General features: G+C 43.1%; 1 protein-coding gene across 1 annotated transcript in view; it reads left to right on the top strand.

Moving 5' to 3' along the window:
- Positions 1-14338, top strand: part of LARP7 (La ribonucleoprotein 7, transcriptional regulator) — a 28045-nt gene extending 13707 nt beyond the window's left edge. The window contains exons 9-13 of the mRNA XM_086464000.1: positions 2542-2699; positions 3641-3759; positions 6516-6675; positions 8968-9059; positions 13909-14338. Of these exons, the coding sequence (XP_086320126.1) occupies positions 2542-2699; positions 3641-3759; positions 6516-6675; positions 8968-9059; positions 13909-13989 (610 nt within the window). The 3' untranslated portion in view covers positions 13990-14338. The remainder of the gene's footprint in view (positions 1-2541; positions 2700-3640; positions 3760-6515; positions 6676-8967; positions 9060-13908) is intronic.
- The last annotated feature ends 11893 nt before the right edge of the window (positions 14339-26231 follow it).

The raw sequence follows: 26231 nt of genomic DNA, 5'->3' as shown, positions 1-26231 counted from the left end.
CTTTCTTTAGAGGCTGCACCTAGTCACTTGGCAGTAGTGACTTGGTTTTGCATTTAGTTTAAAGGCAGTAGTGATGGCCTTTTGGCCATATGGTGGCTTTATTTTTTAGCTAGCCAAGTTTGCCTTTCTCGAAACCCTCAGGCATTTGGAACGTTCATTGCTTTGTGGTACCTCTAAGTCTTTTCCATCTGTATGTAGTTATATCAATTGTCCCCTATAGGAAACGTTTTTCAAAGTCACAGATTTTGTATATTTTTTAATTTTTATTGCTTAACAGGCTCATATACACGATGATTTCACAAAGTTTCCAACCTTTGGAGTATTTTAATTTAGACTTTTAAAATCTTTGCATGTCTGACAGTCCATCACCATTGCTAAAGTGCAATTCCAATTTTTATACAACAGAGTTGCATATTAGCAACAGTATTAGCCTGCAGCTGAAAAGGTTCAAATACCAGCGTTTTCAAGTCTGACTGAACTACTGCTTACAATAGTTCTGGCCTGTAACAGTAACTGCAAGTCACCAGTTTACACCTGGTTCCTCAGCAGTTAATGCTGCATTAACTGGGCTTCTAGGAGTCACCACAACTAAAACATGGAAGCACTTACTTTTTAGGCATCCAGCAAGTACCTCCATGTTAAAGTAGAGGGGGTCCTTGCATTTTGTACTGTACCATGATGCAAAATGGCGCTTTCATGTTTAGAACGGAGGCTACATGTGCAGGCAAATACATGCTTTGTATCGGTGTAAGTTCTGATACATTTCTTAAGAGCAGGGAGGCAATTTTAATTGAAGAAAAAAAGGATACACCATCACTAAAACATGGAAGCACTTACTAATCAGAAACAAAGCAAGTACATCCACATTTAAGTTCTGGGGGTCCTTAAGAGGAGAGAAAAACCCGGACCAAAAAAGCATGGTATATACAGAGTTCTGATAACGCAGCAATAAATAAAAAACATACCCGTATATCCCTGTATATGTAGGGCTTCTTTGAGCTGTAGCCGGTTTCTAGAAAGACATTCAAGCACATGAAGAACCACCGCCACTGAAACATGGAAGCACTTACTTTTTTAGGCAGCAGGTACCTCCATGTTAAAGCAAAGGGAGTCCTTTAAAATTCACAAGTTGCTTAAAGGTTTTTGAACACACAGGCCACTGAAAAAAAATTGCCTTGTTCAGTAACACTTAAGCTTTTAATTCTTGTTGGAGAAGCATGATTTCAGCTGCTTACAGTCAAAATGATTCGTTTCTTTTTCCGTGTCTAAAAATCTTGAACTGAAGTGTAGACAAAAAAAATCCTGGATGGTATTTCAGTATTGCGATCAGGATTCACCTCTACTAAAACATGGAAGCACTTACTTTTTTAAAATCACAGAAAGCACCTCCATGTTAAAGTAAAAGGGGTCCACGGAAAAAAAAAAAAAGTTATCAACGATGTCCTCTTCCTCTGAGACTACTGCATCAAAAAACAGAGAAAGTTTTAAATTTTAGTTCGTGATAGCAAGGGGGGGGGGTAAAAAAAAAATCATCATAAGCATAGCGAATACTTGCCTGACGCATTCCCCGTGGTCTTGCCTTCCTTCGAGTCAAGTTAACAAGAAGTACCTCCTTGAGCTTGTATTTATACCATACCTTGCTATGGAATGGTGTCGCCTTTTTATCTCTACGAATCATTACGTGGGTCTTTTGTTATTTTAATGTCTTTGCTCTGTTGAGAATGTATGATCCTGGGTGAGTCTGGATGCTTTTTTGAAGTATACAGTTGTCAATGTTAACAGCTGAAACCATTACCACAAGATATCCTCCTCTTTAAAAATCCTCTATCAGCTTGTTTGATAGCACAGATTAGGGTAACAATGAGTCGTTCTCACAGTGGCACTATAGGCATTGTGTTTCTGTGGAGCAAAGCTCTAGCTGTTTGCAGAAACATCTCCATGTTAAATGTATGTAAATATATAAATTGCTTCCATGTGGTGGTATTTTTTAACCAAAATGCATTTGAATAGTAAGGAATGTTCTTATCTCAGTGGGTTTTTGGTGAGTTTAACCAGTTGTTGATTTTCCGTCAATGATTTTTCTAGGAAGTAAATGACTGATTCTTAATATAGTAACACAGGAGGGGGTTCACTGAACTAATTCAGTAACTTCAGAGTTCACTGTCTCTGAATTAACTCTGAATTTAGTGCCTATGCTTTGTGTAGTTCCAGTAGAAAGCACAGTTTACCAAGCTGTTCTATAGCCTTTCTCAATACGTACAACAAATTTGGGAGTCACTCTATGTGAATGATAGGTTGATCTTGTTAGAACTTGCTTGAAATATTAAAAGACAAAGCAAAATGATAAAAATGCAGATATTGACAAGGCTTCATTTGACCGAAGTGCAGGGGGATTTGTCATGGTAAAGCGATGGTCTGCACTGCTCACCAAGTTCAGCTTCAGCTATTTTACAAACTGGTTTGTCTGAACTTGTCATTGAGTTTTTAAACGTTATTTTCTTGTTTACAACTAACATCTTATGCCTGTGTTGCCACTTACAGGACCGAGTGGATGGATTTGAAGCAAGAATATTTGGCCCTTCAAAAAGCCAGTATGGCCTCCTTAAAGAAAACAATGTCTCAAATCAAACCTGAGCCTGTGGCAGAGATGGAAACGGAATCTTGCACGCAGAGAAAGCCTCAGTCTGAAAATGACAAATGTAATCCTGTTTGGGTTTTGTCTTGTTTTCTTCATGATTCTAGTACGCAATCATAAGTGATTTAAGACACTGGTCCTCCAGAAACGCTGCAAAATGGTCTTATGTTCTATAATGCTGGTGCTTTCTCTGAAAGCCAAGTATTATTAAAAGCACACCTCCCTCATTTAGATAGATTTGGGACTAAGGAATTTTGTAAGTAAAGACTAAACAAGTAATTTCAGTATATTCCAGCAGCACTTCTTAATCTTGAGGATGTTTTTAGGTAACTGTAGTTATAAAAGCCTGAGAGGTAAATCAAGAATCAGCTTTTTTGATGATGTAACTTGGGCCTGATTTGCTTAGGCTTAACTACACCTGCAGCCGTTTACAAAACAATTTCTCTATGTAAGACACTACAAAAATGGCTTGCATTTGGGTTTGATCACCTTTATGGTTGAAAGTAGCTTTGTAATATGTTCTATTAATTAAATGTCTCCATCTTTTGGAGATAAATTGCTCTTTTTTTTTTTTCCTCTGGATCATCTGTACCTCACTAGTGTCAACGCCTGTCTGCTTATTTTTTAATTATGTTAGAACTGACAGTTCAACTATTAACTGTAATCAATAGAATATAAAATACTTCTATATAAGAAGACCCTGTAGGCTGTAAAAACTTCTCTAAGACTCTTATTGGAGCTATTTGCTTTTTCCTTTTATTAAACTCATGTTGACTTTACCTTGTAAGCAGTCTAGATTTGGGAAAAAAGTCTTAATCTGCAGTAGCAATATTCGATGCCCCTTCTTCTGTGTTTTGTGTACATCATGTGGCTTGTGTACATCATGTGGCTTATATGCTTTCATAGCATTTTTAGTTTGTCAAACTAATAAATGTAACATTTTTTCTCCACCACCACCACCCCCCCCCCTCCCCTTTTTTTTTTTTTTTTTCTTAAATTGACCAGCTGCCAGTGAAGATCCTGCCCCTCCTGCCAAGGCGAACACAATGGGGCCCCAGTTCGTGAGCGGAGTAATTGTGAAGATCATTAGCACTGAGCCCCTGCCGGGCAGGAAGCAGATCAAGGTAATGCCTTTGTAACCTCAGGGTAGCTGTTAGCCTTTCCTCTTACAGTGCCCCCCAAATGTTTGAATATGGAATACCACTTAAACAAGGCTTACTGATTTTTTTTTTAATTTGTTTGGCCAGTAGCTGTGTACAGATTCTTCTCTAGTACCTGCTAATGGCAGCTTTGACAACGGCAAAATACGGTAAAGAAGATGTTTCAAGTCAAAAATTAGCCTTTAGAGTGCCTCAAGCAATGTCAAGTTTATAAGGAAAATAGCGACAGACATAAATAATGCTCTAGAGGATGAGTAGTTCTTTCCAGTTTAAAAAGAGAATGTGGAGACCAAGTGGGTGCAATGTTCTGTATTTGACTCAATCAGGAAATCTGTAACAGTATATTGGGCTGTTTCCCATTAACAGGAATGTGTGGGCAAGAAAATGCTCTCTGAAAAAACAATTGTCTTTTTTTTTTTTTTTTCAGTAAGAAATTCACAATTACAAAACTCAGTTTCCATGAGAGTGACAGCAGTAGACCCTGTCCAGTAATCCATTCACCCTTTTTTTTTCCCCTTTTTTTTTTTTTTTCCTCTCTATGGCAAGTAGTCTTTTTCCTCAATTTAAAAAGAAGCATTTAGGGTAATTTCAATTTTGTTTCACATCATGAGGCGAAACTTAGATTTGTTAAGTAGAATATTTTCTTTTAAGGAAAACACAGCCGTTTTAATCTTTTGAAATAGAAATATTAAAAGTTTTCTAAAATAAGTAACAGGCTTTTTCCAGATACGAATTTTCTATTAATGTGACTGGACATTTTCTTTCACAAATTGCACTTTTGGATGAATAGCAACTGGAAAGAATTTGCACAGCTTTACCTCATGTTGGAAAAAATATTCAGACCATTTAGGACAAATTGAGAGTGGTTCAAAATGGGAGTTCTGGGATGACTTCTCAAACTAGCTGTATTTACAACTGAGTAGTCCATCTGAAGTCACTGGCTGCCTGGAAGCGTGTGAAGCTGTGTGCATAAATCTGAGCAAGATGAGAGATGTCTCTCACTGAAAACACACTGATGATAGTGTTTCAACTTAATCAGTCTTATCAGCCTAGGTATATTTGTAGGCAGTTGTCTGAGTGCTGGAGGCACTGAGGGAATGTAGTAGTTGTCACTGTACCGTTTGAGGGCCCTTTTGGCTCCAGTATCCGCTTTACTGTTAAGTTCGTGTCACAACTTAACATACTGTGGTCAAGAGGTAAGCTTACTGTTCCCGCAGTAGCTGGAAACAAACTTAGTTTGGTATTTCCAGTTACTCTTTTGGGTTAGTTTTACGAAGTGTTTCAGGGACAACTAATGCTTTATTAAAGTAGATGGGGGAAAAATAAGATGGAGGTAGTCTTTGCCATTATTAATGATGTCTTTGGTTCCCATAAGAAGTAGATAGGGAAAATATTTCACAAAATGTTAGCAAACAAATATGGCAAGGTTTGAGGCACACGTATATGCAGAATACAACTGTAGCTGGAAGAAGCAGCAATCTTTAGGGTGCACCAGCTCTTTTTCAGTGGAAGCTGCAACCTGTACTTGACACTTAGTGGGTTTTTCTGGCCATACCAGTTGCTTTTATGAAAGGTGTAAGTCTGACAAACCTCGCTTTGCCTGTGTGCCTGGGTTGTCATAGCTACAGCAAAGGCTGCCACACAGCAATGCATCTCGGAGTTTTTCCTTAATAAACTTCCACAATTGATCTGTATTTCCGATTGTGTGGCAAACGATTATTTCTACCCACTGGAAAGGTCTTTGCAGAGCAGTTTTACTGTTATGTGACGTTTTAGTTTTTTACGTCTATATTTTGCTATGAAGGTGCTTCTCAAAGAACAGAACATTTGTCGACTCCAGCAAACCATTTGGTCGTCGTAGTTTTCCATGACTTTAGGATACCCGAATTGAGAGCGGAAGGTAGCTTTGGCTCTCAAATGATGTCAACAGTATCGGCACTTAATTCTTGTTTTGTTTTGAGGCTGTCCTTGGGAGTGGAGGGTTAAAAGCAGTGTGTAATTCTTGAATAGAAGCATCTTACTTGAGCTGCCTGCTGTGAACGAAATTGCCTAGGAATGTGTGGTCTTAGTTAATTTCCCTAACAGCAGGTATTACAAGTCAAGTACTTCATCTGAAAGAGCATGTGTGACTCTTCTCCCTTCAGCTGTCAGCGAAAATTTTCAGGCAGAGGTCACTTTATAAAGATAGCAAGGGTTGGTTTACTACTACTCATTTCTCAAATAATCTGCCATGCATTGAGCTTGCTTTTATGTATTTCATGCACAGAACGAGGTTAGATATTTTTCTGTTGGGCCAACATGTATCAACGTTGTAGTACACAAATACTTTCTTTAAAATGTTCACGGGGATACAGTATTGAAATAAATGGATCGTTACTGATGCTCCATTAGTAAAATTATTCTTGCGCGAAAAAAGAACCCCAAAACATCTTCAGGAATTATTGCTTTAAACTGTTCTTGGAGGGCAGGAGGGAGAGATAAATAGATGTGGGTTCATAACTCAGAATTCAGTTATAGCCTTCTTAGGAAAACACAGTAATTCAAAATTATTTGACAAGATACTCATTGATTAAATGAAAAAGTTCAGTGATTGCATTCTACTTCATCACCCTTTTGAAAATGTCAATGAGCTACAAACTCAGTGGTCAAAAAGTCACTCTTACTGTATTCTTTTTATAAAGCCTGGTTTATGGACTGTGTTCTCTCGCACGCTTTGATAGGATGCTTTGGCAGTGCTGGCTGATGTTGCTTACGTTGACAAGCTGGAGGGAGACACAGAATGTCATGTCCGTTTTCAGACTCCTGAGGATGCACAGATTGTCATGAAATCATACAAAGAAATACAGATCAAAAACAACTGGAAATTCGAAGTTCTTGCTGGTAAGATTTTTTTTTTTAATTCGTGGTTCAGAAGAAGACTTAAGTACTGTGGAAAGGATCGTATCGCATGGTAGCTTTATGGATATATTTAGATATATTAGTCGCTGGGGAAGAGACTGCATTTTTTTTTCTTCTGTGAGTCTTCTCATTTTGCTATTATAGTGAAATGGGTAAAAGAGTCAGGGGTTTTATGCCACTTTTCAGAGCAAAATAACGATTTTGCCTGCCTTTGTCAACTTAATCCTGTTTTTTTGAGATTGATTATGTCATTTTTATTGGCAATGGACTATAGAACTTAATTCAGATTTCAGCTTTACGAATATAATATTCTGATCATGCAAAAGAATGTTAAATGAGGAATTTTCTTGAAAATACTGAACTTACCTGTGAAGTTACAGGACAAGGATCTAACAGCATGGAAGTCGTTTCAGCACTTGCCTTCTAATTAATCGTTCCTTTTTTTTAGGAAGTCGAATAACTTATGCCAGAGTAATGCCTTTTTTTAAATTGTATTTACACTAACATTTTTACAGACTTACTTTGGAACTTCATTCTGATAGCTGCTGTTCTACATTTGGATCTTGTATTAGATTGGACTAGTTCTCCAAGTGTGGAGGAACCTCTTTATGGAAGTCAGGGGTAGAAGAAAGGGGGGGGGGGGGGAGTCTCTCAAACTTTGTTATTGTATTCCTAAAACTTTTAAATTCTAGACATGCACTAAAAATCCTAAATGTGCAAAAACGCAGGTAAAAAAAATCCAGATGAGATTTTTTTCATCTGTGTACTTAAATACTCCTGCACAGATCCTTCCGCAGGGCCCAGTTCCATGCATGTGGGGATGTAAACCCCTGTAAGTGTCAGTTGAGGATTGCAGAAGGAAGAGGTATAATGGAAGCATCCACCTTCATGGTAATAACAAAGTTAATTAAAGTTTGAGACTCTCTGAATGCTGCTAATGTCATTTGGAGATAAATTTGTCTCCAGAGTGTTCTGTGTTCCAGACAGCCAGAAACAACTTGAAATAGGGCATTTTACAGCTGTGGGTATTTGTCTCTGGTTTTGTATCCTTATGTAAAAGAGTGTAGTAGTAGATTGGGACTAAGTAGGACCTTGTAGGAACGTTCCATTCATAGTCTCTAGGTGCTGGGTTTGGTGTGTGTGTTTGTTTTTTTTTCTTCAAACTGGTTCATTGAAATGAGAATGGAAAGGCTTCTGAAGAATGCAGAAGGGGCTCACAGTAAGGACTTCAGCTTTTCTTGGTGGCTGAAGGTGAATACAGAGAATAAGTAAAGAGTCTTTAGGGCTCCCTACTGCAGAGACTAAAGCTTTCCCAGTATATTTTACTTTTTAGAACTTGACTTTGACGAAATGTCTTCAGGTTTTCATCGGACAAGATAGTAAACATTATGGTAATGTTTAGATGTTATCGTGGTCGAATGTATACATAATGCCGTTAAAATGTATGCAAAATCGGTTCTCAGAATTATTAATTACGTAACTTTTGCAGGAATCTTTTCCGAGATCAGTTGGAAACTTCCCTGTAACTGAAGTTTCCCCATTACATCACAAAATTCCCATCATGATAGTTACAGCACAAACCACAGGAAACAGTGGCAAACTGCTTTGTACTGTAAAACAGCTGCTGAAAAAAAGCTGCAAGTGTTCCTAACTGCCCATGAAGTCCCCAGAGTTTTCTTCTAACTCTGGTTTTGATGAAACAAAATAATCTCAGTCATTCTTACAGTAATGATTTTTTTCTGTTCGGGAGTTGTTTAAAATTAGTCAGAGGTTTGATTATGTCAGTAAATCAAAGAGCCTCTGAGGGCTATGGTGAAACTTTAGCTAAGACTGAGCTCCGTCTGCTAATTACATGTGGAGAGTGGTGTTTGCTTATTTCCCCAGTTGTTCTTGTTAAGTGTCTGAAACTCCAGGCTCAGGAAAATTCAATTACCTTGGCAATCCAGTCCTAAAGCTAATAAAATGTGTAGGACCTTGATTCAGGTCCTGTCTACCTCATACTGAACAGACCACAGTGTCAGCTTTAAGTTTCTTTGGACAGAGTTTTTCTTTTCTTCGCCTTGGTGTGTGGTGGTCAGATGTTGCAACGCTGTGTGACTTCTGACTATGACATTGAAGACTGACAGGGAAATACTTTAGGTTTCCCAAACAGGTATTTTCACGTGCGTTTACCTTTGTCAGAAAAGCTTACTTCTCAGCACAGTCTGAAAACGCTGCATCCACTTGTGTTGAATACTTTTATTCATGTACTGTAATGTTAATTTGTTTTTCAAGGTGATCATGAACAACGTTACTGGCAGAAGATTTTGGTGGACAGACAAGCTAAACTTAACCAGCCTCGAGAAAAGAAGCGGGGTACTGAGAAGGTAATTTGCAAGGAAACGTGTTTCCTGTACAGCAGTGGTTGAAAATATGACTCTGTTTCTGTGTAGGTCTACGTTTTTTGATACTTTTTAAAGTTTGGCTCTCTATTTAACCCATTTAAATCACTTTCTACTGACATTGAAGCGGGGTTTTCCAGCCACAAAATAGAGAACGTGGGGCTGTCCTGGTCCAGTTGCCAAATGCAAGGCTTATCGGAGAAAGTTAACTCCATGACTAAAGGCACAAAGTGAATTTGTAAGCTGGATTTCCTTCAAAACCCTGTCTGGATGAGCTCATTAAAAAGTTAAGTACTCTTGATTTGCTCTAGTGTGATGAAGTCTAGTGCTTTAGTCTTAATTCTCTAGTATGAAAAAAGAAAATGGTTTTCTTCAGAATGAATCTTTTCCTCACAATTTACCACCGATTTGTTAGTGCACAGTTCTGTGCTACAGTGAACGCTGGTGTGTTCCCAGTGTAGTCAAGTGTCTGTGCACCAGTGTGTCCGAGTTCTGATCCAGACAAATGGGATGCCGTTGCGAGCAGCCACGGCTGAGCAGTTTCCGGACCAGAACTGCCTCACACCTAGCGAAATTTCCTTCCAGCCTTGACCCGGGTGCGCCCGCCCGGCCTCAGTGTTGAGGGAGTGTTGCAATGAACTTGCAGGCTGCAGCCTGCCCTCCTGCCCGAGAAGATCCTTCCAGGCATGAAGGATTCTTGATTAAGCCAGTCAGATCCTTTACCTAACAGAGAGGAGCCAGAGAGTGTTTCGCAGACGGTTTATTGCTAGGTTTACTTCACACTCATTGCAGATAAGGTTTCTTGAGTTGGCTTTAACCTGAACATTTCTGCTGTTGCTTGCAAAACTTCAGAATCATCTGACCTTAATTATTTGCTGGTGACTCTGGAGGCTTTTTGTTTCCTAGACAATCCGGTGATGCACACAATACCAGAAATTTCCTAGTTGTTCCGTATATAATTGAAGAGGGATATTACATTGAACTAGAAGATTGTACACATCAATACCTGGTTTTATACAAGGCATATTTTGCATTTATTATCTTGTTTGTCTAAATGGTTTTTTCAATGATCCCGCAGGCAAATGAATCTCCTACTTTTGAACAAAGGTGTGCATAAAGCGTTTTCACAAATGACTGATTTGATTTTCTTAAAAGCATAGGGATGGTATTGGCTCTAGCCATTATCCTCCAGTATAAGCAGTAAGGGAATGTGAAAACTGCAGAGCTTTAGAGCCTGAGTGCTTCCTGGTGTCTTTCTGTTTTCTAAATGTACTTGTACTTTTTTAAACAAAAGGTGCCAGTGGCACCCTTGGACTGCAGGTGCCCTGCTCAGAAGTTTCTGTTCATCTTTTGAGGATTGGTATTTGTGACCAAACTGGTGTAAACTGGCCAGTAATGTACCTCATCTAGGCTTGCAAATATAAACTGTTTGGGTTCTGCCTAACAATAGCAGAGGCGAGGGTGCAAACTCCTGTTCCCCCCCCCCTTACCCATCACCTTGCAACACTGGGAGGTGTTAACTTCAAAGCTCAGTGAGTGCTATTTAGATGCAAACGCTGTTAGGCAAAAACATCAAGAAAAGAATGCCTCGCTGCAGTCAATAACTCTTAACCCTTTCCGTGCTTTTTGACAGTCTGTATTCCAGAAATCTAGACTGATAAGGACAGTGTTTCTTTCTCTGTTCATTAATATTAATTTTGTTCTTTTATTTGAAAAATTCTTCCAGAGTACTCACAAGTTGACTTCCTTTGAAGGTCTCAATAAAAGGAAATAATACAGTAAATTTGTAATTAAACATGTACAGCTGAGTATGCCATTAGTGTATCTTTCTTGTAAGTATCTAGTCTGTTAAAGGTTTTGAAATCCCTTAAAAGATCTCCCTGAAGGTATTTGCCTGTTAGCTGGTTTATCCTTACAATAAAGCCAGCACCTTATATTTTCTTTCAGTTAGTGTTTAAATATAGGCTTAAAAGTGAGATTCATGCAAGCTGTATAGCTGTGATGCTGTCGATGTGAGTGTAGTAGCAATGACCATAGGTATTGCTGCACGAACTGCATCACATTACAGGCAGTGACAGAGCCCAGAGATGCTTTTGATGCTCAAACTTCAGGCAGTTTTGAGATTCCTCTTCTCCCTGTGTTCTAAAAAGCATAGGCTTACTGGGCTTTCCTGCGGCGAGTCCTGTGGCGTGCCAGGGTAAGGGTTAATGATCACTTCAGCAGAGGGTTTCTGGCATAATGTCCCCTCACCCACCCCCTCAAAAAAAAAGTGGTAGAGATTCTACTTCTCTGGCATAGCTTTTATAATAAACTGAATGTCCGAAGGACTAGATATCCTAAGGTTCCCCAGAGCTTGTGACCAATGCCTAGCCATCCTTTGGAGTTAAAAAGGTGTGCAGTGGCGGGCTTTCCCCCTGGGTCTGGGGTTCCATTGTCGCCCCTCCAAATCCATGTTCTTGTTAGTCTTTTGTTCAACTGCCTGATAAAACGACCTTAGTGATTTAGTGGTAACAGATTAAAAACCTTCTTGCCAGAACTGTTTCTTTAGGGCAGTGGCAGTTTATGCAGACTAAAGCAACTCATCTGTCCTGTAGTCTTAAACTCTAGACCGATTACCAAGTCTTCTGCTCAGGAAGCAAAGGCAGGAGTTGCCTGCAAGCTTTCCACTGGGGGACTTGTCTTCTGGGGGGAGGTGCTGCTGATCCTAGTTTACACCTTGTACACCCCCTTACACAGAAGGAAAGGAAGACGTTTAAGAGGGTGGGGGCGGCAGTAGAAGTGAAAGGCATTTGGTGAGGAAGTGAGAATTGGGTATTTGCGAAGGGTGGAATAATCTGCAGAATATTTGGGAAAGGAGGATAGTGAGAATGCCTGGGCACAGCCCACACTATTCTCTTCTGATTATGCCTGGGGCTTGGGGGCTGTGTCCTTGCAAAACGGACCTGTTCCCTGTCTGTGGGCTGGTGGGGAGAGGTCCCACTCCAGAGCACAAATTGAGCCCCTTTCCCTGGTTCTGTGGAAGGGCTGGGTGCCTGTTTGGGAGTAGTTTCGAATAGTGGGGTGCTTAGAAAGAGGTGCTGATACTAGATTGATTAGCTGGAAATGGGAATCCTTGAGGGCTCTTGTAAATTCTGAGGTATAGAAACTGGTAGGAACTGGGCAGCTCACATCTTAAGAGGTTTCCTTCCAGTGTTTGTGATTCTCCATCCCATATGTCGAATGAATGTCCCACTGTACTGCTTGGTTCTTTTTAGAGTTCACTCTTTTAATCCATTTTTCAGATACCAGAGAGTAAGGAACCCTTAGGTACATCGTTAGATCAACTTTATTTCTGGAGACCGGTTGAGGAAGTCATCTACCAGAACTTAGGGCCTGGTGCTGTTAAGAACACGTCAGGTTAAATGCTGGGGGCACAGGGGGCCGTACCAGTAAAGCTGCGGTACTGTGATTGCGTTGCAGCACAGCAAACCGTGCCTCCATGGGCATCAGTGGGGGGTGCCATTCCTGACTGCCCTGGTCAGGGCAGCAACATACTTCGCACTTCCGTGCTGTGTACAAGATGCAGCCTCTGCAGGACGTAGCTGTAACTACAGTCACATGGCTAAATAATAAATAGTTTGATTTACATGTGAAACATCTCAAATCTAGCAAACTCTTTACTGGACTGCCTGGTGAGCAAGTGCCCCCCTTCACCTCAGTACCAGCTGATCTGTTCTAGTAGTCTCCATCAGATAAGTTAATGTGGATTTGTGCTGGTGCATTGCAGATGCGCCTGGATTCACAGGAGTTTCCTGCTTTCTCACTTTTTATTCAGATTAGGCAGCCTGTCTTGTTCCTTGCATTTTGTTTTTTTTTTTTTTGTCTTACTCATTTAACCGTTCCCTCTTGAGTTCTTGCTTATGGTTAAGGAACCTTAATGGGGCATCACAGCGACCAAGCGTGTACCTTTGCTTTTGGGTATTGGTATGACTTTGTGGCAGTACTGTGGTTAAATCTGTGAATGTTCTAGTGTGGAGTCTTTAAAGCCCGGTATGCTTTTAATGCTGTTCCCAGTGTGTTGGTTTCTGCCTGAAAACACAGTACGCAGAAGCTGAAAATCAGCAGCTCAGCTGTGTTCCACAAGAGCATTTCTCATACCTCTGTGCTGGGAGCAGCTAACCAGGTATCTTAGTAATTTAGGCAGTCTCCCTAAAATGCAACTGAAAACGAACAAATCCCTGGTCAGACAGGATTTGGAGGTAGGGATTCCTAGCATCAGTGTTCCTCCATAAGCACCGCTGTTTCTTGAGGTCAGTTCTCAGCAGGGCTGTGATCCGTATGGTGCTGTTCTCCCAGCCTGAAGGATGGTCCCCATCTGGATTCAAGTGGGTTTGTTTCTTTGCTAACTGACTGTAGAGAATGACACTATATTCTGAAGGCATATTTTTTATGGTCTGACCCTGTTTTTCTCACATCGGTTACAGCATGAAGCCAGTAAAAAGGTAGGGGGTTTTAACTTCCTCTGAGACTGCGTTTTGGGATTTTTGAAGTCGTAATTTTGTTCTATTCAACCATGTTGGGAGGAAGAAGGGCTGGAATGAAAGATGCTGCGCTGACCAGAGACTGAAGAGATGCCTTACTATTTTTGATGGTTCTGAGGCAATACTGAAATAAATTATATCAGGCCTGCTTTAACTTTTTTGGTCAGATGTACAGGTTAGCTCAGCTGGTCAGAGATCAGCTTTTCCTTAGGAAGCTTGGCAAGTCAGTGAATAATACATTCATGATTGTAAGATAAAATCATAACAATATACTCTTCCTCTAATCTTTTCTGCGATATTTTTTCTGTTTGCAGTTGATCGCTAAGGCTGAAAGAATGAGGCTTGAAAAGACTCAACAAACAAGTAAACATATTCGCTTCACTGAAGATAACTAATCCAGACTGATTGTCATCTTGAAAGTGAACTAGGGATTTAAAAAAAAAAAACCAGCCAAAACCAAACCCCACAAGCACCACTGCTTACAGCAACTAACCCGTTTTTACAAAGGCCTCCAAACCTGGTCCATTTGATTCATAATTCTGCAAACTGCAAGTATGAAGATTGTTCTGAATCCCGTTTTTCAATAGGCTGAATGTTTACTGCTTCTGAGCCTTTAGGTAAAGCTTTATGGGAAAAAAACGTATGAAGAGATCTTGCTTTTGTTAATTTTTGGGTTTGGGGTTTTTTTTGTATGTTGAAGTTTTATACACTAGGTTATAAAATAAAATGCTTGAGAAATTTTCAGTTGTGCATCTCTAATTCTTCAGTCTGCTTGATGACACTATAAATAATAAAACCAGTTAATGCTAAATAAAGCTCTCTAGGCCTCTGTTTAGTCAATCAGAGTGTTCAAAAATACAATAGAATGACTATATAATCTTCCTTGTATTTTAAAGTGGCTAGGACTGTCAGAAAATCTGACATTGAAAAGTCTGGAAGCAAAGTTACTTGCCTGAAGTGCACACTAAACTGAATGTAGACTTTTTTGTTTGTTTGTTTAGAAGAATCTTTGGGGGAAGAAATAGGAAAACCTTTGTTAGTTACATCTGGTAACTCTAGCTCCAGAAGTAGTTCTCAGTTACAGATAAGTGTAAAGTTGTGTAGTTCACAAGTTAAGGTGGTGATCTTAATGTATTTCATTGTGGACTGGCAAATTTAAAAAACAAAAAACAACAAAACAAAGTGGGATGATCTAAAACGTTGAACTTCTGTATGACTAAGTCAACTGGTAAAGCGCTCTCCATTAACGTGAAGATAAGTTCACATGTTTATTTGTGAAATTGTTTTAGTGAGTTTTATTGCAGGGCAAATAAGACACTAACACATTGGTTTATAAAAGCGTGAAACTTCCTTATAAATAGAAGGATGAGCAAGTCAGCTAGAAACTGGAAGTACATTCCTAAAATACCATCAGAGTCCCGTGAAGGGAACTGTGTCAGTGACACCCGAGGCGTTTTTGCAGCCTAGATTTTGCTGGTATGGTAGCTTAACGTTTTTGAGTTCTATGCTATCAGATTACTGGAGCAGTGCAGGTATTTTAATGATGCATATTACAATAAAACAAAGGTTGTTGACACTTTTTGCTATCTGAGAAAAGAATCTGCAGCGTTTCTTCTTAATTCTTGAAAGTAGTGTGGGTGTAATACCCACGGTGGCTTTGCAGTCAGGGAGAACAGGAGGACAAAAAAAAAGGCGGGGGGGGGGGAATTTTTCAAGACATTATACCAGAGCCTGTTAGCTGTAATGAAGTTATCCGAGATAAAAGTAGCGTGAAGCAGCAGCGCAGTAAGGGCAGAGGAGCGGTTATGGAGCATCATTTACGTGCTGCTACTTGTGATGGAGCCTCGTGCAGCAGCGACGGGGACTCTTCACTTGTGCAGTCCGTAGGCGCAGGGACCACCCGCGTCCCTCCTCACTCCCGGGAGGCTCGGATTAGCATCGGAGCCACCCGCAAAGGGCATCCCTCTCCTCGGGCTGGGGGGTGATGAATGGGGAGGATTACCGCCAAGCCGCGGAGAGGGTACAGCAGTGATCAACCTGAGATAGCAGAAACACAGAGGGAAAAAGTGCAAGATAAGAGCCGAACTGTCGGGGGAGGAGGGGACGAGCTTGCTAATGGTTCTTGGAAATTGCGCAAGGAAATTCCTCCCAGGGGACTGCAGGGGAAAGGTGGGGGGGGGGCAATTGCAAGATTTTTTAATTTTATTTTTTAATCTTCCATTCCTCTCTTATACTAGGTGGGTAAGAGAGAACTGAGATACCTAGCTATGAAAAGAATTGATCAATGAATGTCTTCTATACATCCTGCCTGAAAGACAGGAGATTTTCTTCCATTTCTGTGATGTGAAGGGAACAGCCAACTCTGGGTAAAATGTTCTGGATTTTTCTGCTGAAATTCATTTAAGTCAAAAATTCATCCATGTTATAAATAACTTGGCTCATAAATGATTCAGACTTTTTATTTTTTGTGGAGAGTGGAGCAGAATGGCAAAAGCATAAGTTTTAGAGTTTTTATGGTAATAATTCCCGACTTGAACACATAGCAAGAGAAGTCACCCTTCTGTTCCTTTCTGTTTCTATGTAGTTAAGTATTTACAATTAAACATCCGTTTTCTTTTTCTCCTTTTTCAAACTTGTGCAAAAACCTGCTTCAGCAGGGAAGGGTGGTGGTTAGTTCTTTCTAAGGAAGTTAATAATGGAATTTTTGCCACTTACTTCAGAAGTCTTGTATGGAGAGTTCAACAAGCCTGGGTTCTTAAGTATGCCAGAATGGTTTATGTATTTTTTTTTTTGTCTTTAAGTACACATGACAGTTAATATCTGCTGCTGTTATCCCTCCCCATCGACATATGCTAAGAAGAGTCTGTCTGTTGAGTTTTACCATCCCAAGAGCTGCATCCCTAAAGGTACTTTGTGTTCGACCTTACCGATGGAGGGTGCCTTCAGCCAAGCCTGGCACGTTTACCTGCAGTGGTTTGGTTTGTTGCTTAGAATTAAATTTTGTGCTCTACTGTTTTTCTCTAGGTTCATCCACTCTTAGGAACTTCCAACAATGACTTTTTTTTCTTTTTAAAATTCATCCTCCCGCCCCAAGAAATACCATATTTTATTTTGAAAGCCAGGATGACACCGTAAAATTATAGGAATTCATAACCTTGGACTCCTCATTTGGTTTTGCTGATTTTCCTGTCTCCCTTGACTGTTGAGTGTTTTGAAAGAGCATCATAAATCTGCCTGGAGCGAAACCAGCATTGATTCTGTTCTTTGTGACCCAGCATAGGGCTGAATCTGAAACTATTTTTAGTGCTCATATTTTTACCTCTGTTCCACTAGTTGGCAGGTTCTGCGTGGCAGCAGCAGGGCTGTAATGCTGACCTGTGTGGGGCCTTTGGTGCCAGCAGAACATTTGTGATTTGGGTCCTCAGTTAAAGAGAGTTCTGTGTTTAAAAGGAAAAAAAAAAAAAGTGTAACAGTAACTTTGATGATTGCAGGTCATCATTGTCCACCATCTTGTACCCCTGAAGGCTTCTTTGATTTCTCCTCTGATGCAAGATTTCCAAGTGTAGACATTGGCCTTGTGAATACCTCGTGTCTTTTAACGAGGTTACCTTTGTGGTGCCACCTTGCTGACTGGGACCAGGGCTCCACCGTGTTGGGCTTTGTGCAGATAAAGAGCTCAAAAGCGAGGGGGACAAGAGGAAGAGGGTGGGAACGGAGCTGTGCAGTGGTTGGCAACAAAGAGTCATTTTTGATGAGCAAACAGAGGACCTCAGTGGTGCGGAGAGAGCAGCAGGGCCTCCTCGCTGTCGGCTGCAGAGCCGCTGTGCGCCTCTAAGGGACACTCGTGCTACCCGCATCTTCAGATTCGTGTCCTCCCGTTCCGTGACTGTCTGTCTGTCTCCCACCAGCTGTGTTTGTGCAGTAGAAGTGCTGGAAGGGAGAACATGCTTTTAGTAAAGCAGCCGTGCTCAAAAGCAGCAGCCTGATACTCCACGATTACTGGCCCTGTGGGTTTTCAGCGGCCAGCGGTGCGCAGTCAGCGCAGTATCCCCCTCGCGGCGTGATGCTTGTACCCTGCTGCCCTTTCTGCCTGTCCTTGCAGGGCCGAAAACCTGCATCACCTTTGATTTTTGCACTTTGTGTTACTTTGGAAGTCTCTGACTGTCCACATTCTTACTGTCACCTGGAGCAAGCAAAAAGTCTGTGGGGGGAAAAAACCCCACTTGTGCTGAATTACAGTTTCCACAGGAGACTTGGGTTGTTGTGAGATGCAGAAGTGTTGGTGTCTGCAGTGAGAGAACTTGCTAAACCTTTATCCGTGTCTTCTATTGACATGCTGTATGCCCCAAGACTAAGCCCCTCTCTTTAATTCTTTCACTTTTTTACCATCTGACCAAGTCTGGTTTAACATTGCCTGATCTACCTGTTTTATTTTGCACAGCCAATACTGCCGTTCTGTAGGTTCTTTTTTATTTTTTCTAACATGTACTGCGCATCCTAGTTTAAATCCAACTTTAAGGCAGTCCTTGACAGCTAGCAGGTAAGTAAATTATCTTTTTCTAGAGAGGCTCTAAATCGAATTAGAAAATTATCCTCTGATAGATGACAAAGGCTCTTGCCTGCCCAGGTCCCCTAGAACATAGGTCAGTGTCATAATTGCTTACTTACGGTACCGTAGTGTCTAATGATCTCAGATGGGATTAAATCATGGGAATAATGTTGCATAAGGCTGTAAAAAATAATTAGATAAGGTATGTTTGGGTGACTTTGAAATGTGTCTGAGCGGGGAAGTAATACGGTTATCTTACCTACAAGTGATTAAGTTTCCGTGAGTGGTGTTGCTCTCTACCAAAAGTGGAATATTCTTCCTAGTGTTAAATATGTTTTCTTCACATCAGTTGTGGCTCTGAAATGGAGGAATATGGCTCGCTTACCTGGGATGCCCTGGCTGTGAACTAGCTGTATTTGTACCAGTGGTATTAAAGCGTTACGTTCCCGGTGCGTTGCCTTCTCTTGTAGCAGGTTAGAAGTTTGGTCTTGCCAGTGCTGAAGGGTGTTGATGTTAAATGCAAGCACAGAGCTGTCATGTTCTCGGTTTTTACTCTTTGTTTCTTCAATATGCCAGTAGCTGTTTTGTCAGTGTGTTAGGGAAATGGCTGGGAGAGCACCCTTGATTAATTTCACAAAGGAAAAACAAAAACCAACTTTCTAGCTGCATTCTATTGTGTCATGAAGGTGGATCATCAGCCTGTGTCTTCGGCAGCAACACTGGCCGAGGAGTTTGTCCCGTCTCTTGCCTGCCGCTGAGCCCGCAGGGCCTGCTGCACAGGAGTCCGTGGGAGCTCGCTGTGAAGTACGTGACGCCAAGGATCTGGACAAATAACGGGGGGAAATTTTCAGCTGACTTGGTTGCTGAGGAAGACAGCCTGTCTCGGCACACCTTCAGTGCGGGGCTGAGGTACCCGTGCGGGGCTGACATCGCCGGGCGTTAACCAGGAGCGCTGCAAACTGTACTCGCTGCCTAGTGTAGCACCTGGGCTTTGCAGAGGTCACCCTGTCCGAAATCATTGATGGTCAGATACCGGTTGAAGGTGTCATCAAACCACCCACACAGATCTTCTAATTGCATCTTCATCCTCAAAGGGTTGCTCTCTAATGGAGCTGTAAGTGACAGGGAGCTGCAAAGCTGGGGGCTCTTGGACTTGTCTTCAAAGCGGGCGGTGGCTGTTACAGCGGTGGGCGAGTGCTTTGAGCTCTGCCAGTGCCGAGAGGCCGGGCGACTATCCGGGGTACTTGGCAACCCACTGGGTTTTGTTAGTTTACGAGGAGAGCCGGGCTGCTCTCCTATTCGTGCCTCCCTTTGCTGGACCTGGTGTCCATACTTGGTGTGCGTTACCCGAGTCACAGCAGTGGCGGCAAAACCAGGAGAAAACGAAGGCAGGAGAATAAGGGAGAGCTTTGCTTGCTGTTGCCAAGGCGACTCGTTTTGAGCTAGATAAACACTCGCTCATCACTGCTGCCGTTATGTTGCCTCACGGCATTTTAAGTGGAACCAAACAAACACCCGGGAGTGAAAAGAAGTGGGAGAAAGGTGAAGGGAAGGGACGAACCAGCCCTGGCACTTGAAAGCCAGCGACGGCCGCGTGGGCAGAAGGGCTGCCTGGGTTTCGGCAGCGGGGTTTCTGCTTCCAGCCCGTGCCGCGGCGCCCTGGCCCTGTGCACCCCTGGGCGGCAGCTGGCTGCCAGGAGCGCCGTTTCCAAATGCCTCATTGCAGTGTTCAGTCCTCATGTGTTGTGCAAAAGAATAAAGTGAGGAGTGTGGCGAGGCCGGTGCAAAAAGCCTTCCAGGACGGTGTGATTTTACTGAAGCTCCTTTAGCCTACCCCATCTCTCAGCTTTTGCAGGGCTGGGGCGGAGCAGGGGGCAGGGGTTGTGGCTCCATCAAATTTAAAGGGGTTTATTCTTCTCTTTTTCTAGACTTCTAGGTGTGGCCATTCCCAGTGAAGGGCCGCTAGCCACTAGCTGACGACTCGCCACGTCTCCTGCTGTATGTAATCTTTGCTCTGCCAGCCTGGGGAAGGCCGGGGGCAGAGCTGGCAGCCCCGGGATGGGGGGTGCCCGTGGGGCAGGGGGGGCTCCCGGGGACCCCGCAGAGGCTTTGTCCAGCAGAGGGCAAAGCTGCTACACGCCGTGCTGCGCTGCAGGCCCAATGCAAAGCTTAGGGCGGCTTTGCATTCGGTGTGTTTTGCTATGCGTTACCCCCCCGCGGCTGATCACGTAGGTGAAGTCGTATGCATCATTTTGGGGGGAAAGAAAAGTCGCCGATGTTCCCCAGTACCCAGGGGGCCTGCGAGGTGCCCAAGTGCTGGAACACAGGGTCCCCAGGCACCAGCCATTAGCCCAGGCTCTCATCTGCTGCCTGTCATGGACCAGAAAGATGCTTTTCTAGTACATTCAGGAGAGATTTTCATCGAGCTGGGAAAATACTTCTCCAAGGGCAGCTAAATCTGCTTACATCTGGTTTGAATACTTCCCCTGCCTCAGATAGCAGAGCTGCCTACAGAGAAGTTTGGGTGGTTTGGCACTGAATTGCTTCTCACAGTCAGTAAGTAACAGACCAGACAAATGCAGGAGCTTCATGAACACAGAGATTTCCGCTAAGTGGTGGTGGGAGCGTACGTCCTGGGATGTGGGATGCAGATTACACGTGTTGTTTCTTGTTGCCAAAAGCAAAAGACCGTAATTAATATAAAAGTACGAAGCTCCCAGACTCCTTGTCTCAGCAGAGGGGGCATATTCCAGTCCTCCCACCCTCTGAATAATGTACGGAGTGGATGTGGTCAAATACCTTTTTGCCTTTGTGCTTTATGCAGTTTTCTCCTTTGTTTTGTTTTGTTTTGTTTTGTTTTCTCTGCCATGGCTGGTATTTCTGTTTGCTTTCCATGCCCTTACCTGGTACTCACTGAAACGTGGTTTTGTTATGAAAAGTGGCTTCTTGTTACCTAGTGTTTTGTGTAGTATTTGTTTGGTGAGTATTTTGGGAATACAGCTGCTCCCTCAGATCTTTGCCACCATACCTCAGTAGATAACTTCTTGTAAGGCTTAGCCTAGAAGACCTCTTCCACGTGCACAGATGCAAAGAGTACTTGACCTGTTGGCTCAGTTGAGTCAGACTAATAAAACCTTGGTTCAGAAATGGGCTGTGCTGTCAAGTCTGAACTTCACGCTTGCCAAAAAGAGCCTTATTCTAAACCCAAAAGCCCTGAATTTTCTCCTTTATGGCAAGTAATGTTTATTAGTTACTCGTATGTAAAAATAAACTCAATTTTATTGCAAGGTAACTTACTAGGTGGGAGTTCTCTCTCACTGATTATACGCTGAAGTCTGCCTTCACAGCGGCTTTTGCCTGGCGTAGCCTCATGAAAATGTGGCATTTTTTCAGTGCAGACAAGTTCTTACGCGTGGAGGCGGGCAGAGGTGAGCTCAGCCGTGCTGCGCGCGCGCTTCGGGGGCATCCACTGCCGTAAAACCAACGCGATTCAATCAGTACGGGCCGTCCTTTCGCCTCTTTTCCCTGACAGTGCGGGGTGTTAACGGGAGCCCATGTCTGAGTACAGCTCCAAAAGCAAAGTTAGGTCGCCGTTAATGACAAGGCAGAAGCCAGTTCCATCTGCCTCCTTTTATGTTACATTTTTCTTTGTTGTTCTCCATGTTGTAGCTGTAGGCTTTCGTGCTTCTAGTGTCTTACACTATGACAGATACAGACACATCTATCTATTCATTTGGCCACAGTTTCAGGCATAATTAATCTCTTTCATACAATGCTGTTCTGATATTATAAATCATCTTTTTTTTTTTTTCCCTTCTTTCTGACATTTAATGCTTTCAAAACTGAAAGCTGAATTTTGAATCCACTGAAATTCCTTGACTTGCACTGAAACATCCACTGCAAAGCTTATTATTTATGTCACCACAATTCATCCTCAAATAATTTTCCCCCGTCTTCTCCCAGCAGTACCTCTGAGGTGGTTTCTGGTCTGTGTTGGATTCAGCTCTCAGGTCAGACGTGAAAAGGTAGATTAAACTCTGTGCCTAGAGCGATGGAGAGAGTGTCAAACAACTGCATCTCCGGGATTTTCCACCTGATAGCAGTTTATTTTGCTCTTGGAAGGGTCAGATGATTGAAATGAGCAGATTTACTCAGTGTTTTATGCTTTTTGCCAAGGGTTGGTCTTTGAGATGGTGGTGAGGGTCTCGGGCTGGCAGCTGTGTCCTGATCCCACTCCCTGCCCTGCCCGTGGCTGCCTGTCTGGGCACCCAGTGTCTGCGTTTACACCAGAATCGCTCCTGTGCCGAGCTATGTGGAAAAACCACAGTGAGTCTCTTGAAAACTTTGAGCAAGAATCTTATTGATTCACATAAAATCTTCTTTTTCTTTTCCTGTCCTCTTTTTATGGCCGTTCCTTCTCTCTTTGGCACTGGTTTCCTGCATGCCAGGATTAAAGGTGAACCCCTTTCCCTCTAACGCTCTCATCACCTCCTTCCCAGAAGCGGGTCTGAAACGCTGCTGCTCTCTGCCAGGTCTGTTGCTGCGCTCTGACACTGGTGGAAAAAACAGAATAATACAATCTGAATCGGGGGCAAAATATTTAAACTTATTTGGGTGTTAAAACATGCAGCTGTGCAGCCTTAATTGGGTTTAGACTATCTCTCTGTATATAATTCTGTAGGCATCTCTCTCTCTGTGCAACTATATATAGATACAGCTGCAGTGGCAGAAGGGGTCATCCGCAGCCTCCAGCAGGGAGACACACCCAGAGTCGTTTTGCAGTCTTTAAGCCAGAGTTTGACACCATCCCCTGTTTCAGACGCCCTGGTGACGACTCCCGTGCCATATTTTATATCCCGTTTGTTGTCGAAGTATTGTACCACGGCTGGGGACGTGTTGCTTGTGGCTGGGTTGGACTCTTTCCTTTAGGGAAACCTGACAGTGTGGCATGTTCTTTTTAACTTGTACTTTCTTCCTTTGTTGATCAGGTGCTCCAATTTTATTTTCTCCAAAATAATTTGTATGCTCACGTCTTCGATGTGCGAAAGCAACAATTTTAAGGAACGTTTAAATCCGTTAAAGCAACTGGTAGCTGCTAGGCATTGAGCAGTGCTTGCAGGAGAGAGAGTCCTTCCTTAGGGAGCTCTCTGAGGAGTTTGTGTCGCAAAGGAACGGCTGGAGCTTTCACAACGGGGAGGTATGGCTGTGTTGGCTAACGCGGAGCGCCGTTGCATCGCGTATGGAGATGATAACTTGGCCTTTGGATGTGAGGTGGCAGCTTCTGTGGGGAAATGGAAATATTCCTGCTGAAGCTCGTGGTAGGTGAGGCTGAGGGAAGGGTAGTGTTTTCTGCAACATTAGGCTGGCATCCCGCCCTGGAAAAAGACAGCGTGCCTTCCCAGGAAAATGTTGTTTCTCTCCCCTGGCTCCGTGTGAAGGCTGCTGGATGGCAGACAATGCATCCTGCTGTGTGGGCAGATGTTAACCAAACTGTCTCGTGCTCGTTGTTCTGCTGCTGGCAATTGCCACCTTTCCAGATCACGATGGCTGTCTTGTCCGCTGCTTTGCCTCTTTGGAAAAGGCATGAAACAGGCTTGGAAAGAGGCGTGCTGTGGCTGAATGGAATTGGGGGTCAAACAAGCTAAACTGAGAGAGTTTACAAGGAAAAGTCAGAGTACCTGGCTTGAAACGTTTTCTAGATACAATGGCTTTTGCTGTCTCAGTGCCAGAGGTTGGAAAGCAAACGCTGGTGCTTCTGTTGTGTACGGGTGGAGACCCAAATGCCGCAGGCAGCAGCACGCTCGGGTTGAACCTGGCAGTGGCAGAAGCAGGAAGGATGAGGGGATCGGAGCTGCTGGCTGGCTGCGGATGGGAGGGTGGAAGCTGTTCCAGGAGGTCCCAACCCGGGTTCAAAGGGTTAATTTTAAAAACATTTTTTTCCCCCCAAGTCTCAGCACTGTCTGATTTTAGCCATGACAGGAATTAGAAGTGACAGCGTACTGCAGGGCAGATGTTCTCATGGGGTTTGCATCATGCGTGAAGCTGGACGTACCAGAAACCTCCCGAGAGAGGCTGCTCTGCTGACACCAGCCGCAGTTTGGCCGAGCATCTCAACTTCCCAAGTGAAAGCAGCTTTCCAGATTTTTGGCGTTCCCCTCTCCTAGCATACCAAGATGTTTTCTGAGCCAGACGAGATGGAGAGGGGTGAGCTGGCGTGACAGGCTCCACTTTCCCCTGGCAGAGGCAGTGCAATCCTTTCCTCCCTCACCGCGATCTCCTTGGAGAAGCGTAGGGAAGGCGTGACTCCCGGGGCACTGCTGGGACAGGCTTTCCTGGTCTCTGCAGCATCCCAGCGCCAAGGGAGACCTACGTGAAAGAATTCCTGCGGATGCAGGCAGTGACTCGAAGCAGCCTTGCGGCACCACACAGCTAGAGAGGGCAACACGCAGCAAAAAAAGGAGAGCGATACATACAGAATAGTAATATCACTAAAAAGGCCCGATAGCTAATACCCAGCAAACATACTCCTGGTGGTGCTGTAGTTCCCTGTTGTTCTCAATATTTTTAGAGATCTACCCTGCAAAAGAGGTGTGAACATCCTTAAGGAGAGGGAGGTGACCTGGGCTTCGTGGCTATGAGGTGCTGAGTGCTGGGAGCTGCTGCCAGCCGCTTGCACCGGGCAGGACAGACCCTTCCGCAGGGGGCTGCACGTGCGGCCACAGGTCATGGAGAAGCTGAATAATGTTCTTGGCCTCAGCAAGCTGACTCGGTTGTGTGACTGCAGTATCTCTCGGAAACATTCCGTGGCTGCTGTGGAAAAGGCAAGAATTTGTATTTATAAAAAGTATTTTTGTCAGAAAGTAAAGACATTATTTTTCAATGACATTGCTGCGCTGTAGATGCTCACGGAATAGCTTACGGGGATCTCTCGGACTGAATGGAAATGACAAATGTGTTGCTATGGCCAAATACAAACAGGTATTTCCAAAGTAATATGGCTATTAAATAATTATATGTGGGATAATAGCAGTCTAAGAAGGAGACATGACAAAAATCTAGCGAGACCAAATACTCGTTTTGGTCAAAATTTGAGGTTTTTGGTCTGATTTTCAATGCAGCGATGCAAAAAGCCTTTTCATGCAGTGAAGTCTCTCTTGCTGTTTTGAAGCTTACCACAGAAAGCTGGTAGAGACACAGAAATACAGGCGCAGCTTCTGAAGTATATCTTCTGCATAATATCAAAATCAAAACGAGGATCCTGACATTAGGACAGGACAAGATGAAAGACTAAAGCCACTGTCTGTCTTTCAGTACCAAAATACAAAGCCCAGCATTATGTGACACTAATCTATGCAATAGCGTGGGCAGCTTGAGGCCCATCAGGTCCATCTGATGGGGTTCTGCCACCATCCCATCTGCTTTATATTCATCTGTCACTGAGACTCAGAGCCACTGGAGAGGAAAAAGAACTGGCAATGTCATGCAGTGGCTTTTTGACATCGATACAAGCAGTGTGGGAATTGCTAGAGGTTGTTTCCTGATACTTACCATGGGCATCAAAATGTAACATGGGGGAAACCCCACAAGTTCTATAAATACCACGTTATCTCTCACTTAGGAGTAAATACAATTGTCATTCTTCAAAATTTCTAGACCGAAAGCTACAGTTACACAGCATTTCAGCTGTTCTCTGACAAAAGGAGACAACGTGTGTTGGACTCAGCATGTCAGCTTCCCCCCGGTACAGTCTGAATCCTCCTGTAGGCTCCGCTACAACCGCTAGACAGAAAAGGTACAGTCTGGGCTCTGTTAGCTGGAGTGAGCCGGTATCGCTCCATACGGTCATCTTAAAACAAACTAACAGCAGGTGTAAAAAGGGAGTAGGAGCAGCCACGTACACAGCGGGACTGGGGGTTTCCTTTAGCTGGGCACCCTGTTTCCAGCAGCAGCAGCAGTCGGTGCCCAGGGAAGAGGTAAACAAATGGATAAACAGATGCTGAAACTTCCCTGAAATGGCCCCTGAGCCTCTACAGTGCAAAGTACTACTTTTAACTCCTACTTTTTATCCCTTCTAGTAGGCTCTTTTCC

This window comes from Leptosomus discolor, chromosome 4 (assembly GCF_034619465.1).
Source record: "Leptosomus discolor isolate bLepDis1 chromosome 4, bLepDis1.hap2, whole genome shotgun sequence".
NCBI lineage: Eukaryota > Metazoa > Chordata > Aves > Leptosomiformes > Leptosomidae > Leptosomus > Leptosomus discolor.
Note: the sequence above shows the minus strand (reverse complement) of the source record. Positions and strands in the feature narration are given on the sequence as shown.